Genomic DNA, 16071 nt, shown 5'->3' with positions numbered 1-16071 from the left:
TATGCATCCAAACAGCCACTTTCAGTATTTCCAAAGCACACGTTCAACCTGACAACTCAGATTTCTTTGATGTGACCAAATGTGCATCTATGAGCAGGTCAATTCACCTTTGCAATCCTCCACACGAGAGCACCCAGAGGCAGGAGAGCTGAACACGAGCTTTACTGCCCCCTGCACTCAGAGCAGCAGGAACTGCACACAGGAATGCATTTTGCACACGCACAGCTACAAATTTACTGCTGGAAATCTCAGTGGGAGATGTTTGGCATTAGAGGATTTTAAGCCAATTCCACAAAGCTTGCACTTTCCTGAAGCCCAGTATTTTCACAGCTTACTTTCTTGGCTACTACTCTCTTCCAGCACTGCAAAACCAAGTTTACATTATTTGACATTGCACTGGACAAATTCAATCAGCCAGATGAAAGCTGCACTGAAAATTAATCCTTTTTATTGCCATCTTGGTTTACTTGCACACAGTCAAATTCTGTTCTGTGATTTTTTTTAGTAGAAATTGCCAATATCCTCAGCTCCCATGGACCAGAAATTCATATTTTGCATTCCTGGTATTTTAAGTCATACATATGTTTTGATGCAAGACAAGACATCTGGTAAATGTTTAACAAATTTATATTGCAGCCATCAAAACTGCATCTTTATAGAAGCTGCACAAAGACATCAGATGGGAATAGTGACATGTTAGACATGGAATCTCTGGTTTAGGACAGTAATGAAAGTACACATCAATACAGCAGCCTTTACCAGCTTTTCCCTGGGATATTAATTAAGTAAGAACCCCAGAACTGTGTCTGATCTAATTCCCATGAATTAGAAATTCATGCTGGACACCTATGAACACAAGGCTGTAATCCTCCCCCTCCACCTTCTGGACTATGCACTGCCACCATCCTCCTCCTCTGCACCTCCCACCTGTTTTCCTGTTATCTTTACACCATCTTGGTCACTAACTCTATTTTTCTATTCTTTCAACCCCCTAATTTCTCTAAGACTCCCACTCTACCCTCACACATCCTGCCATCCAACCTGCCTGTTTCCAACTGGCTGCAGTCTCCTCATCAGCCTCCCATTTCCTCTCCATGTCTCTCCCCATTCCCAGCTCTGTACTTTCCCACAGCTTTGTCCCCATTAACAGGAGTTTTTCCTGTTTTTCCTTTCCCTTTCACAGCAGTTAATACAGGGAGGACACGCTGCCAGCAGCCCTCTGAGGCTGGCCATGGTTGCAGAGCACTGCCAGATGGTTTTGGTCTCCCCAGCTAAACAAAATCGATTCCAAAGCCAAAACTACCTGAGTGCTCAACAAGCATTTATCATAAAGACACAAATTGTTTTAAACATTAAAAATCTGTACGAAAAAAGCCACCAGAACACTAGCTATGCCCGGGATTTTGCTCTCTTTAGATTTGACTTGCTTTAAAGACAATGTTAGTCTTGACAAATAATCAAGGAATTAAATGACCAGCACGGTTTTATACAAGGTTAGGTTTGTACAGATGAAAAGCTTAAAATTCTGCTATTATTACAGCTATTTTTCTGATATTCCCTGCTACTGCTACTTCAGAAAAATCATCTGATTCAAATTACAGTTTCCAGAGGAAGTCATTAAAGAGACTAGAATTTCTATCAATGATGGTTTTGTAAGTTTGCACTTAGTCTTTGGCACCGACTCTGCCTATATTTAGAATGCACAGTATAAAGAACGCTTGAAATCAAAGCACACCAAAAAATCAGGATTTTGCTAGTAATACATGAAATTTGCAGGGAGAGGACAATACTTATGCACACAGTAACTTCAGAAGGTTTACAGGACTTGATCAGCGTTGGAATGCAGCAGCCAGCCCTACCTGCAAGTGCTCCTGTCCCCAAGACAGCCGGCTACAGAAACACTGTGTCACAAAACTGCAAAGACTATAACTTTATTTGGCCAGCTACAGAATATCACACATTAGGTATAATTGCTTCAAATTATAAAAATGCAGTGTTCTCACCGGTAATATTCAAGGGCATGAGATTTTCTTATTCCTCCAAACTGTGACAAGACTCTTAAGTAGTTTTCAGCCATGCATCTTTGTTTCTTTATGCTTTTGAGAGCTGGAGGGTTCTGGCCTCCTCCTCTCAAGCCATTTTTTGTTCCAAATCACAAAAATAATTCAAATCTTGTTTACTAACCTGGCATACCATTGCCACTCACTGAGGAATGCTTAATGGATAACTGGTGTGTTGAAATTAGCAGCTTCAGTTATTCATATTAATGTCAGATTTTTGCATACAGTAATGCATTAGTTTTGCAGCACATTTGCAGCAAAAACTTCTCAACATCTCTTTATGCCTTCTCAGCCGTTAGGATTGAAACACATGGAACCAGGAATAAGTCATACTTAAAAAAAGATAAAACATGACACTTGCCCTGTTTTAACACTTCTCCAACCAAACCAGGAAAGACTACATAGTGATAAAGGAACAAAAATTTACTATGGACATTTAGCACCAAGAGTTCCTCTTCTCTCATGAAAAATACTCAAGAGGATGAACAATTTCTTCTCTAAGGGAAAAAGTACTAGAATAATACAGATCGTATTAGTTTTGTTGCAACAAGGTCAAGCACAAAAATAAGTTTAATGCTATTCTAGGAACAGAAAAAACTTGTAATTTCCCAGACTGTGTACCAAATCTGCCTGAAATTTTATTTTATGAAGCAACTGCATAGATCAGAAACCATCTTACTCCCCCCTCCCCATATACTGCCATATTCTCCAGAAACATTGCAGAGCACCCTTTATCTCCTGGCATGAGCAACTCTCAATTGCTTTGCAGAATCATGTGTGCAATTCATCTGCTTTTAAGATATGGCATAATTTTTTTAAAGAAATCTACTTACATACACAGTTCTTAGCTGGACAATTGCATAACAGGGTGAATATTTTTTCCTGTTTTTCGGGAGGTCAAATAAGAGGTGCAAAGGAATTTTGCTGCACACAGAGAGAGCTGACACAGAATACCCAAACCAATGGTTCTGTTGTCATGGGCACCAACAAGGAAAAGGCATTTAAACGCCAAGATTTTTGAGAAAACCTTTACAGAACTGGTACGAAGTCAGACCCACAACTTTACACCTTGGGAACCAAAACTAAACAGCTTCAGTAAAAATCCTGCTGACAAAAGAGCGCTGGCCCCCATAACCTGGCAGCCCTGAATGCCCCCTGCGTCAGTGGGACCGGCACCAGGGCATGCCAGGCTGCAGGGCTGAGCTGCCTAGCAGGGAGCTATGGAGGCAGGGGACAGGCTGGAAGCTCACAGCAAGGCAGGAGAGAGAGAGGAGAGCAGGACTGTGCTGTTTGTCAGATGTGGAAACAACCATGTCTCCCCTGACTTTGTTTCCAGCAGAAATACCTACCAGTCTTGCCTGTCCAAGTGCTTGGAAAAGGCACAAGTCAGCACAGCTCTATCATTATTCACAACACATGGAATGAGGCTGTGCTGGGGTCTGGTGATCAGAAACCACTGTGCCCACTGCTATTGCACGAAGGTGTCTCAGTTTGGTGCCCTGGGATCCCCTTTCCATTTACAGATGGGAAATCCTCATGAAGTGAGTTCAAAAGCCCACCCTGCAGCACTCTCTGTTGCCCGCTGTGTAACCAGGTGAGGAGCTCCTCTCCTGAGGGAACAGGTGCCCACTGCAGCCATCAATCCTCCACCTCCCTCACCCCACTGCATCAGCATGGACAGGGACTACTGCCTGGAGTTAAGGGTGGGATCCACACGAGCAAGGCAAGGCCCTACAGCCCTGTGAGGGCCTGAACCCCGGAGCAGCAGCAGCCTTGGAGTGGCTGGCAGGGTTCCAGTTGGGATAAACTACATCACCTACTCTGTAACAACAACTGCAGGATGACTTTGGCACTTTCATCGTGTGCACACTGAAATCAGTGCAGAGACTAAATAAATTAAACTTGATCATAATCTAATACACAAGTTACCTCTGTTGGTTAGTGCTCAAGCATCCAGGCACCTCCAGGTACCAGGGCTTTAGATGCTCTCTTCTCTGCATCACTCTACATCCCCAGCTAAAGACCACAGAACAGGAAGAGTCATCACTCCATACATGCTCAGTTCCTACCCAGAGTTGGGTACAGCTTTTCAGGACAGTTGGCACAATTTTCAAAAGCATGTTAGTGGGTGAGAAGCTCAAGTTTGTCAGAAAAACTCCACACATCACTGCAGATCCCCAAGGGCCTGATTAATTCCCCCACTCTTTTTTTTTTTTAATTGGAACTTAAGGCTCTAAACCAATTAAGTGGCTATTCATAGCACTGAATTTGGGGTAGGAAAATTAGCTGATTATATCCTTGATCTGGTTTGGTTTTGGATTTTTCTTTTTTTTTTTTTTTTTTTTTTGGTGAGAACATCAGAAGTGACAATTACTGTAACTAGAAACAGCACACAAAGATAGTAAAGGAGGTCAAGAGCAGGAGTTGACCCAAACTATGAAAAACCACTGTTAGAGTCCTCGGTTCATTAACAGGTCTGAAGCACTTGGTAGTCCTGGGATGCTGTGTGACCTTCCCAGGTGGGGCTGATTCAGCTTTTAAGACTCAAAAATAAACTGCAGTGCATTTATTTTTGCAAAATAAAACTCAGTGCCTTGTTGTGTTTACAGAAACACAAAACATCAATTCCTTCTGCAGTAATTTACAGTAAAGAGTGTTTTCCTTTAAGATGATGAATCAGCAACACAGATAAGTAGTGGCAGGCACACAAGCAATCCCAGCACATGAAGTTCTGTTTCCTATTATTCACAACATTTTAATGCAGTTTTAGAGGTTATATATGGCTACAAACGAAGAGACTGCAATTTTAGAAGTGAATGAAATTATAGGAGGACTTATAATCCTACTAACATGAGTACTTTTACCCCACAATTTATATGGGCATAGTCATTAGAAAAAGAGCAGGATTCACTTCTATATTGAATAAATTAAGACCTCATCAATGGTAACTAAGAAAAGTAGCTTATGTAAGAAAACATTTTCATGCAATTTAAACCACCTCTGAAATACACAATCTTTAATTTCTGCAGTTTTTCCAGAATACAGCTAATTCCAGATCACTTTTTAACAAAATTAAAATCAGGTATAATAGATATAATGTGAAAAGGGAAAAAAATTAATGTCTCTTCAGCCCAGAAGAAGGAATTCATTTAAGGAAATGGCTAAAAATCTCTGCTATGGCTGCCACCATATTAAGAAGGAGTAACATATATAAAAAGTCCATCACTTCCCTGTTCTGATCTTCCAATTCCTCACCATTCCTTCAGTAAAGATATGCACACAACCACATAGAGCACAGCATTATCTACTTAGGAGTTACCCAAGACAAAGAAGCAAATAGCCTAAACTATTCGGCATTTTCTAGTTGCTTTTATGCTTATTTGACTGATCTAGGACTTGGCCAATTTCTTGGGGAAATTTCAGGTTACATAACTGCGCTTTGCAGACATGCCAGCATCTGAGGAACACCAAGCCACCTGGAATTTAGAAAAATATTAAGTGTGTAACATAAATTTAGTGGCATAGACCAAAATCCTTTCAGTTTTTCAGCAATGCCAGCGATAACTGAAAGCAGAGAAATCTATTAATTCCACTAAACTTTGCATTTACTACAAAATACCATCAATGCAATGAGAATCTCCCAAAGCAAGGGTCCAAACCCAGTAGATACCACACAAGTATTTTTCCCTCTACTCAAAATTTCTCCACACCTGCCTCAGTGAGCCCTTTGCTTGCACATGGGACACTGAACTGGCAGGCACAACTCTGAACTTCTCACATTAACCACTCCTGGGATATTTTACTGCTAGAGGTTCAGTTTCAAAAGCAGTTCACACTCCTTTCAAAACAGATTGTATTGACAAGCTGAATTGAGGAAATTAGGTATTTTTGAAAAGAAAAATAAATTATCCAAAAAGCCTCAACTCAGGTTTAAGATTTATCAGAAAGTTTATGGCAAAAGAAGAAATAACCTGGCATTTTATTTGCACACTTTCCTAAGGCAGCACAGCCTGACACCACAGTTCTTTGTTCTCTTCCTCCCTGTTTCATCTGAAAATATAAACTTCAGCTTCTATGTCAGTACTGGGAAACAACTGAAAGCTGATTTAAAGGTCTGCAATGACAAACATTTTAGCTTACTCTAGATATCTAAGGCAGTAACTCCATACAAGTTTGGCCTTGAGTTCACTATGCAGTGACATTTGTTTCCACAAAAGAAGAGGCTCTAGCTTTTATCACAGCACCTCCTGAAACAGGCAAAGTGCTTCCCTTGCACCTAAACAACATTCCAATAAATGAGAGTGAGGTTTTACCCATTTGGCTGAACTCTCTCTGTGGTTATTTGCCTCAAACGTGGTATTACACTTATTAACTTCATTGTGCACATTACCTTCACAGCTTAGGATGCAAAGAAGGAAACAGTTGTGCTTGGCTTGGAAGATGATTTGCAAAAGGCAAAGTTTAATGGAGAAGTGTGAGAGCAAATTGCCACACCATGAATGCCAGCAGTGCCACTGCCAGTTACTGCTGCCTTCCTTCCAGTGCCCCCAGTACCACTGTGTTTCTTGCTGTTCTCCTTGGATATCAAATTGACATGCTCTGTACTTGTGTTTGAGATATGCTAATGAAAAACAGCATGTAGCAAATGCCTTGATGACAAACTAGTTTAAATTTTTTTGAAGTTACTAAAAAAGACGAAAGAACTAGTAAAAAGTAAAATCAAATGAAAAAAGTATAAACAGAACATGGACTAGATTTTTATTGACTAACTTAAAATGCATCAGTGATAAGAGAGGAAAAACAGAAAAACAAAAAGCAAAACAAAAAGCCACAAACAGCAAATAAGAGAGGAAGTAAAATAAAATAGCAGCTCAAGAGAGAAAGAAAAGAAATAAATTGGTAACTTCAGGATATGATATAGATAAAAAAGGGCTTGGGACTAAAGAAAATAGAAGAGGAATGAAAATATGGGAGTAAGAGGAAGAAAAAAGACCAAGAGAAGCCCTTTTTAAAAGTGAAAGGTGGAAGAGTTCTACCTGCTCTGTAAGTTCAATTTATCTTGCATTTCCCCTCACCACCTTTTCTAACTTCCCAAAATATTCCCTGCTCCAACTCTCTGATCACCTTCCTGCTCAGAGCCACTAAGTTTCCACGAGCTGAAGGGATCCTTGTGGTGGCTGTTACCCACGAGCTATTTCAGGCTGCATTCTGAGCACTCACATATCCCATAATAACCTCTTCATGGCTGCTGGAATTAAAGGGTCACGGGTATGGGAGAGGGAGAATATAGAAATAAAAAGGAGAAAGGAATATAGGTGAAATCTGAACTCCCATATACTCATTTCCTAAAGAACACTTCAGTACCCATGCACAAGCCCTGCTGGTAACACAGCATTCACCTGCTTCCAAGGCATTGAGCACTCCAGATCCTTTCTAACAAATGGGAAGCACGAGCATGTACAGTCAGGCTTCAGACACCCAGCAAGAGAGCAAGGACTCCTCCTCTCCAAAAGTAAAAATGATCCATGGCTGGTTTTGAGCCACCCTGTGGGCACCAATGACAGCACAGCAGAAAGGGCTGGACAACAAGAACAGGACAGGTCAGCATTTAGGAAAGGCAGAGAGAAAATCCCACCAGCTTATGCCTGTTTGGAAGGTGTTTGTGGAACTACAGCACCTGACCATTTAGGATTTGGCAATCTACTCACACTTCCACACCACTGAATAAACCTTTAAAGGACAATTTCACAGCATTCCAAAGGAACAGTAACTGCAACAGAGTGAAAAGGCATGTTGAGAGCAAAAGTTATTCTCTCAATTTGGTCTTTAATTCACCAGCCTAGAGAAGATCTCAGACCTCCAGAACACCCAGAGCTCCACAGCACCAGTGCAAAGCAGAGCAAACTGTGCCAGTGCCAATTCTTTCACTACTGAAGTGCTTTAAACTTCACTTCCCTCCCTAAATCCTTCATGTTATGGGATCTCTTTGGCAACCTGGACAAATGGGCTGCTTTAAGATGCTGTGGAAGATTTGTATCTGTTTGTGTGTTTTCTAAACATATATTTCAAAACACTTTAACCCTCCTCATCACTAGAGTAAGGCTACAGCATCTGGTCTCCATTAAACCAGGAAATTCCTGGTTTGCCCTTATGAAACTGTTGAGAGTTGACAATAGTGGTTTTTAAATTTAACTTTGGGATGAGAGGCTTGAGAAAATTCATATTAAATAATAAATTTGAATTAGCAAATTTTCAAAATTTGCTTATGTTAAATTCAAACATTAATCTTCTGCAATTCAAAAAGCCCATCAGAAAATATTTATCAAGGGTAAGTTAATGAGTTACCATTACGATACCTAAAGTGCAGAATTTTGGACTCATCAATTTAAAAGTCATAATCCACTTAACAGAAAAGAAATGACACAGAAGTTCACAAGTCATCTACTCTAGGTGCTTCAGCTTCACTATAGCACATTTTTTTTTCTGAAAGATCAAGAAACGTTTCTGGATCTTGTACAGAACTTAATCTTCATATCCTTGCTGAATCTTACCAGGCACACCTTGGCTGCAGATTTCAACACCTTTGTGTTTCAATTCAAAACAAAACGTGGTCTGTCCTTATTGATTCAGTATCAGGAGTGTCTAACACTGTCAACAACAGTGAGAAGAACGACACCGTTAAGCCCTAAGTGCTTCGTGACAGATGGACCAATACACAGAAAGAAAAGCAATGTTTGTTTCTCCCCTGTTTTGGGAGGAAAGCTCTGAATAACCCAAGGCCACACCACGCAGGATGTGAAGCTGCTGAAACTGCAGACAAATTATATCACAAAGCTACACAAAAAAATCTGCTATGTCTTGATGATGACTGGGTCCAGCACAGGGCTGGGTAAAGCACAGTCCATCCACGGCTGCTGAGTGACTCAGGCACTCTGCTCCCAGCCAAGGAGACAGGCAGGGATAGCACATTCTGAGTTCAGTCCCTGCAGAGCCAGCCAGTTATTCATTGCAGACTCCTCTCAATCACAAAATGTCATTAAGTGAAGCTAAGAGTATGTTAAACACTTGGAATATTTACCCCTATATAAACAGCTGCTGTAGCTGCAAATGGAAAGTTACAGAACTGCAAACAATTGGTATTAAGTGCAAACAGAACATATAAACTACACTTTATTTCACAAGAAATAGGAACCTCAGGGTTAAGAGTTTCTTTGTACATATGCTGTAATTTACTATCTCAGGTGCATATTATATATATATATACATACACACAACTTAACACACCAGAGCTGGCCAGAGAGTACAAGCCTTAACTTTAGAGCCACCCTGAATTTGAAACATTTTTAGTAGTATAGCACATTGCTAAAATGTCTCATAACTTTAGAGCCACCCTGAATTTGAAACACTTTTTTAATAGTATAGCATATTGCTAAAATGTCTTGTTTACAGCTCACTGCTATCTCACTATCTCAAGTTTCTTTTGGCATGAAGACTCTGCAGGATAATCATTCCCACTGCAGATACACTCAGTATGCCCAGCTGTAATATGTGTTCCCTTTCCTCAATTTTTAGTTTTATCAGCTCATAACTTTTAGCTGTTTTATTTCCCATGGTACTCAAACTCATTCCACGTACTGAGAGAGCTTCACCACGTTATCTTCTACTTGAGGTCACTAACAAAGAGGATAAATTAACTTACTCTAAAGCTGCATCTCCAAGTACCCATGCAGAAACCCAACCAAACACCTCCCATACTCCTCTTTTCTTGGCCTTTCTCTCATGCTTTTCATCTTCAGAACTAGGCCTATTTAAATTTGGAGGAAAAAGGTACAGACATCACTTTATCTCTTCTTTTGTGCTCTCAGCAAAAGAACAAACTCTTGTGCCTCAGCTCCCTGAGGAGCATTAGGGCATCAATTCACAGCACCCCGAGGAAAGGGTGCACAGAACTCCCCAGGTCTGCACAGACCTTGTCACTCCTGCACTGCTATAAATGTCAGTTCCACATACTAATGCCTACATACACAGCACCTGTGTTTTTCCCAGTCTTAATTCCTTCCCCAGTTTTCCCCATTTAAGAGAGATTCTTTGTCCATGCAAGTGGGGAAAAGAAAAAATGAAATCAATTTGGACTTGAATACCACTTGGGAAAGTACCTCAGAGACAAATCTCACTTTATACCATCAAAATTTTATTAATCTTGCACCTTTCTAAAAAGGTCATTTTTCTTCCCAGGAGATCTTATTCATTTACTAAGGTTAGCTCACACCTCCTCCTATAGATTCTATATATAACATAAAGAGAAATAATCTGAAGTTCACTTTCTTGGTTTTTAAGTATGTATCAGCCTGAACAGAAATGCATGCAATGTTAAAAATCACTCCCAATTTCACTTTTTTTATGCAGAAGAGAAATTAGGTGCTACTTTTAATCAGTCACAGCTATGACTCCTTAAGAACAGAACAAGAATCTTTATTTCAAAGACAAATGCTCCAGACTGTACACTTAGCTCACAGGAATAGGCTGGACTTCCAAAAGAAGCATAATTTAAAACATAATACTGGTCACTCCTAAGAAACAGCTCCCTTAGGTTCCTTAGGGAACCCAAAGAAGCGTGCAGGCTGTCCCTGTCAGGGACACAATGAGTATTTACTGTTCTGCTGGGCTCGGCCAACACTCATCTTTGTACTCTACAGAAACAAACAAAAAACCCCACAAAACACCCACTCATCTCAAATGTTACCAGAACCACTGACTTTGGCTGCTGTAAAATAAAGAAACTGCTCTGTTTAGATACAGAATCATACAGAAGGCACACATGCTTAATGCAGCAGTACAGCAGTACTGATTAAATAAAGTACTCACAGAATTGCAAGTTCCATAAAATGGGTTTGGGTATCAAATACCTACATAAAGCCAAGATAACTTCCACAAGAAATTTCTCTAAGAAACAGCAGGCTCAAATGAAAATACTTCAGGTGACCAGTATTGATGTGTGACTCTAAAAATCCTTTATTCTGTGGTTGTACTGTGCTAACAACAAATCCCACCCCATAATAATAACAGAATGTAATACCTTTTTTCGATTTTGCTCCAATCTTCAACTTTGATGGCCAAGCAATCTGTGTATTTGTTTCTTCCATAATCTATTAAAAAAGAAAGCATTTTCAAAAAAATTGAAGTTTTTTCTGCTAAAAAGACATACATTCATTTTCTGAAAATATGATGTTTAACATTCTTAAAACTGTTGATTATTATTACTTTTAAATAGCACAAGCCATTAACTGCTTCTCTGGTTTTCTTGAGAACTTTTGTCTGTTAGTAAGTGTGGCTGAGTTCTGATCATTCACAGGAATTCAACGGAGCAAACCCAAGACACTCCACAGCTTCCCTGGAGTTCAGATGACCACTAATAGCTACAGCAGGCTCTACACCCATCTCAAAGGGAATTACAAACCTTTACAATTCAACACAAATATTTCTTCAGCTACCTTGAAATGGTTTTTAAGTAAAGCCTATCAAATTTGAGTCTTTTTGAGTTTCCATAAGCCAAGATATATTGGTTTGCCTCACCTTTACCCCAAAGCAGCTTTTCATTATAAGCTTATCCAGGCTCCAGAATTTTTACTTCTTGGTTTAGCAGGTCAGAGCAGACATTTGACAGCATTTATTTACTGTGACACAGTGTGTGACTATCTGTACATCTCCAACCAGCCAGCTGGGAGAAACTGTGCACACACTCTTACACTGTGAAAGCCCTGCAGTCATTTAATTCAGAGTCAGCTCTCATTCTGCTGCTGCCTTTGGCTCAGTGAAAACTCTACCAGCCGTATTACAGGTTTATTACACTGAAATTTCATCCTGGCACAGAGCCACAGTGCATCACCAACCCATTTAGTTGTAACACGGGAGAAGGATCTGCTTGACACCAAAGATTTTAGATAAATGAATGGAAATCCAGCTCCTAGAAATGCTGGGCATGTCTACTGAGACTGAAGGACTTTTATACCCAGATCTCATAAACAAACATGGTAAACGCATATCTCTCAGCACAATTAAGATGGAAGGAAAACAATTAAAACATCAAAATAATTGGCAAAGCCACTTCCAAGAAGAAAACTAATGCATTAAGAAAACAGCTGCAATACCAGTAACTTTTCCATAACAGTATAATTCAGAATTAAGGCAGATTTCTCTAACAGCTCCTAATTCTCATCTTCTACATCCAAATCCCAAGGACACCAGAACAGCTTCCAGATTAGCATGCCATACAGAAAAACTGAAAGTATCAGCCAGACTTCATTATAGTGTATTTTTGGTTTCAGCACTCTTGGATAATAAGTTACAGCTGAAATAAAACATTTCCAGGAGGGTGAAATTCTACCAACAACATACATATACTTTTCACCCTTTTTCAATCCAGATGTGAAAAAAGCTATTTCAAAGAATTCACTTGTCTCTGATAAAAGGCTTTGGGCCAGGACTTTTTTTTTTTTAATTGTGCAAGAGGCAGTGAAATACACAGAAAATTGGAAGGCGCTAGCTAAAAGGAAAAGGGAGATGGTAAAACAAAGAATGGTGCAGGACTGAGTTATAGGAGATCCAACATGAAAGGAACCACAAGAGAGGAGACAGAAGAAGAATGCATGTCATTCAAGGCAGTGTTACATCCCATCAGTCCTCTACCCTCCCAGTAAAGGCTGGAGACTTCTGTCTTAAAGAAATTAAATCCTCCCCATTTCTTACACTAAACTAAAATAAAAGGAAAGCCCACAACTTCACAGCTGCACATTCTGGGGACATATGAGAAAGATCTTCATATATGAGATCTTCAAAGCACTCTGACTGCCACTGAGATTTGGCCATCTACTATCCTTAAGCTCTTCGTAATGCTAAAAATTGCCACACTAGACCAAAAAAGAGAACTCTGGTCACTAGAAAGGCAAGTTTATCACCTATCCTAGACAGGCAAAAATAAACAAAAAACCAACTCAGGATGCATTTAAATGAAGTATATTTACTGAAGTACCAAATGCTCAGTCTCTGCTGGCTTTCAACTCCAGGCTGTAAATTTACAATAAATCAGGGCTCTCATAAGAACGCTTAAAAAGAAATTAAACTCACTGCTTACTTCTTAAACTATGATTGTATTTAAGTTACCATTTATGTATTGTATTTATTATAACAGCAGAGAGTCACAAAGCTCTGGAAAACTTGGAACTGAGTTTTTATTAGAGCAGTTAAACTTGAAAGTAAAGATGATATTGACAACTGCGTAGATCACTGTTGCATCAACTTTTTGTTGCAGCTTTATCATTCAAACCTAGGCATTCTTAAGTCCAAGATTTTACTTTTTCCTGGAAAAACTGGAATCATTCCATGACAAGCTCAAGTGCATGTTGCAGTGGAACAGCTTTATTAGTGCAAACTCAGTGTTATGCCACATACCCTGAGAACAGGGGCTCTGCTCTCACACGAACAGAAAGAGAACTCACAAGTACTCCAGTGATAATACATGTGTTCCAATTGTATAAATACTTCAGTTACATAACATTTAGAGGAAATTCAGCCTAGGGATGACTCAGAGTTCATGATCTCTGCAGGACAGATCTCTGCTAGCTTCTCTTATTTCCATATAAAATAAGTGATGGAGTGAGTACTGATCAGTGCTCTCCACACCTTGAGGGATCGACTGACCAAAGGGATCAGGCATATCTGTCACCAAGGTTCAGCCCCCTGGTAAATACCCTCATACTTCTCAAAATGAAGGAAAATCTAAATTCTGCAACCTTCCTTCCTCCCCTTTCCCCAAGTGTAATTGTAGTGTTTACAAGCCAAAATATGTAAGCTATTCTCAGTGGAGAAAAACCAGAAGAGGATAAGACACTGGAAGACACCAACAAAACAAATCAGACTGTACACTCTGACCCTGAAAAAATTGGCTGTGGTTGCAAATCATTGGGCCTTCCAGAAAAAAAAAAAAAAGTCTAACTGTAAGGCAGCTGGAAGACAAGCTTTTGGCTTCCTTGTATTCCAGCTTGAAAAGTTTATAGTTTAGGCACTTTGGGGAGTTCTTACATTAAGACAGTAAGAAATTATTTTTTCTTATGCTGTATTTTTTTGTTTAGCTGATTTTGGATGGAAACTGGAATGTCCTGAATGCAACAAAACCAACCAACCAAAACTCCCCCAAAGCCCACAAGTATTTCAGGATTCAAAGGAACTATTTTACACACAGTAGATGAACAAGAACAACATATATAACAAACCTTTCTTCATTTAAAGCAAGCATATTAAATCAAAGTATTATTCTTTAGAGTTAGTGTTAGTAAGATACCTATTTCTGACCTTCCCACCTTTGGGATTTGGGCATCTTGGCCTTTTTTGCCTCAGGTATTAACCACAGTGAGGGGAAAGATGGGTCAGACAGGAATCTGCATCCAGTAGTGGGTTTCTGCAGTTTCCCAGTTTGAACACCTTCCCCACTTTTCCCCACTTATGTGAGATTCTTTTTCCACACAAGTGGGGAAAAGAAAAAAAATTTAAATCAGTTTGGACTTCAGTACCATGTGGGAAAGTAACTGAGACCATCTCACTTTATGCCATAAAGATCTTATGCCTAATCTCTGAATACTTGGTTTCACAGACTTAAATGTTCATCTTGCATCTTCAGCTGTCAGCAAAGTTGCCTTGGTCCCCCCAGCTTGTATATATCTACAGCTGTATAAACAAGTTTATTCTTATGGTTTATTTGAATCATGGAATATAACTTAGATGAAAATAAAAGGACAATGTACTTCCACAGGACAAGACCTGAAGTGCAGAGTCACAGCAGACGAGTGACATCCTGCATGGGGTGATGCTCAGTTCCTCCTCCTGCAAATAAGGCGTGATGCAGCACAATCTGAGGATGACTAACCTTGAACATGACTTTTGGCAGCCAGAACAGAGCAACGGGTGTAGCTGGAACCAGAATTATCATATTTAATGGTTTGTTGTTCTTTTTGGTTTGGGGAGAGGAGAAGCAAGGCAAGAACAAGGATGGGAAGGAAGAACAAGACTCAGAGGAGGGTTGTGTGAAGTTACCCATTGTGAATTCAAACTAAGATTGGTGAGGTCAGAGAAAGCACTCGCACTGCCACAGCACATCAGCAGGGCAGCATCAAGGACTACTGGGTTGGGGAGGAAATTTGAGAAATATGAGGAGTTAAAAAAGAGATCACAAAACTTAGCCCAAAGCCTGGTGCAAGTACACAGGTCTTGTGGAAGTCTGGCCAACATTTTGGGTACAGCAATGGATTTGCATCCCAAGCCCTGTTGTGGTTTCTTTCCCCCTGGGGTGATCCCCATGAGAAATTCCAATCAAGAACTCACTGTTTGTCACAGCTACTACTCAAAGGCAGACAGTACAGCCTGACCCCCTGAGTTAGCATTATTTCTGCAGGTAAGGATGAGGGGCTGCTCCTGAGAAGCATCAATGGCACACGGCCCCAAGACTTCCTCCCATTCCAGACTACACTGTCCAGAGTTCCCAGTTTGTGCTCCTGTGTGGCAAAAACCCCATTTCCTATGCAGAGAACAAGAAGTAAAACCACAAAATGCAGAAAATGCTTGAGCAAGTTTGTTCTGGCTTCAGACTGTCAGTACTGACAGCACACATGTAGGTGCAATCTGTTTAAAATACACAAGCAAAGGATGCACAGGGATCAAGCCCCACTCGTGTGTCTGTATGAAAGGAGCAGAGGGACAAGGGCCCTCCCCACACACAAGGACATGAGTGCCTGTGTGTCCTCAAGGGCAGGGCTCCTCATTTTCCCATTTTATAGTCCAGCTGTCAGAAACTCAGACATTTTCAGAAAAGGTGACTGCTTGCCTTCTTCCCTAGTTTTATTTATCTTGGAAAAAGGTAATATGTAAATGATTTTAGACATTACTCTCTGGAATAACCAGCATGGAGGATCAATACTGTCATATGTTTTTGTTCATGTTTGCACTGCAAGTCATTTGTTTC

General features: G+C 40.1%; 1 protein-coding gene across 2 annotated transcripts in view; it reads right to left on the bottom strand.

The window, feature by feature from the left end:
• BICC1 (BicC family RNA binding protein 1) overlaps window positions 1–16071 on the bottom strand; it is an 89167-nt gene that overhangs the window by 32993 nt on the left and 40103 nt on the right. For both annotated transcript variants that reach the window (XM_063406056.1, XM_063406057.1), the window contains exon 3: window positions 11137–11206. In XM_063406056.1, coding sequence (XP_063262126.1) covers window positions 11137–11206 — 70 coding nt within the window. The remainder of the gene's footprint in view (window positions 1–11136; window positions 11207–16071) is intronic.

This window comes from Prinia subflava, chromosome 9, assembly GCF_021018805.1.
Source record: "Prinia subflava isolate CZ2003 ecotype Zambia chromosome 9, Cam_Psub_1.2, whole genome shotgun sequence".
Lineage (NCBI taxonomy): Eukaryota > Metazoa > Chordata > Aves > Passeriformes > Cisticolidae > Prinia > Prinia subflava.
Note: the sequence above shows the minus strand (reverse complement) of the source record. Positions and strands in the feature narration are given on the sequence as shown.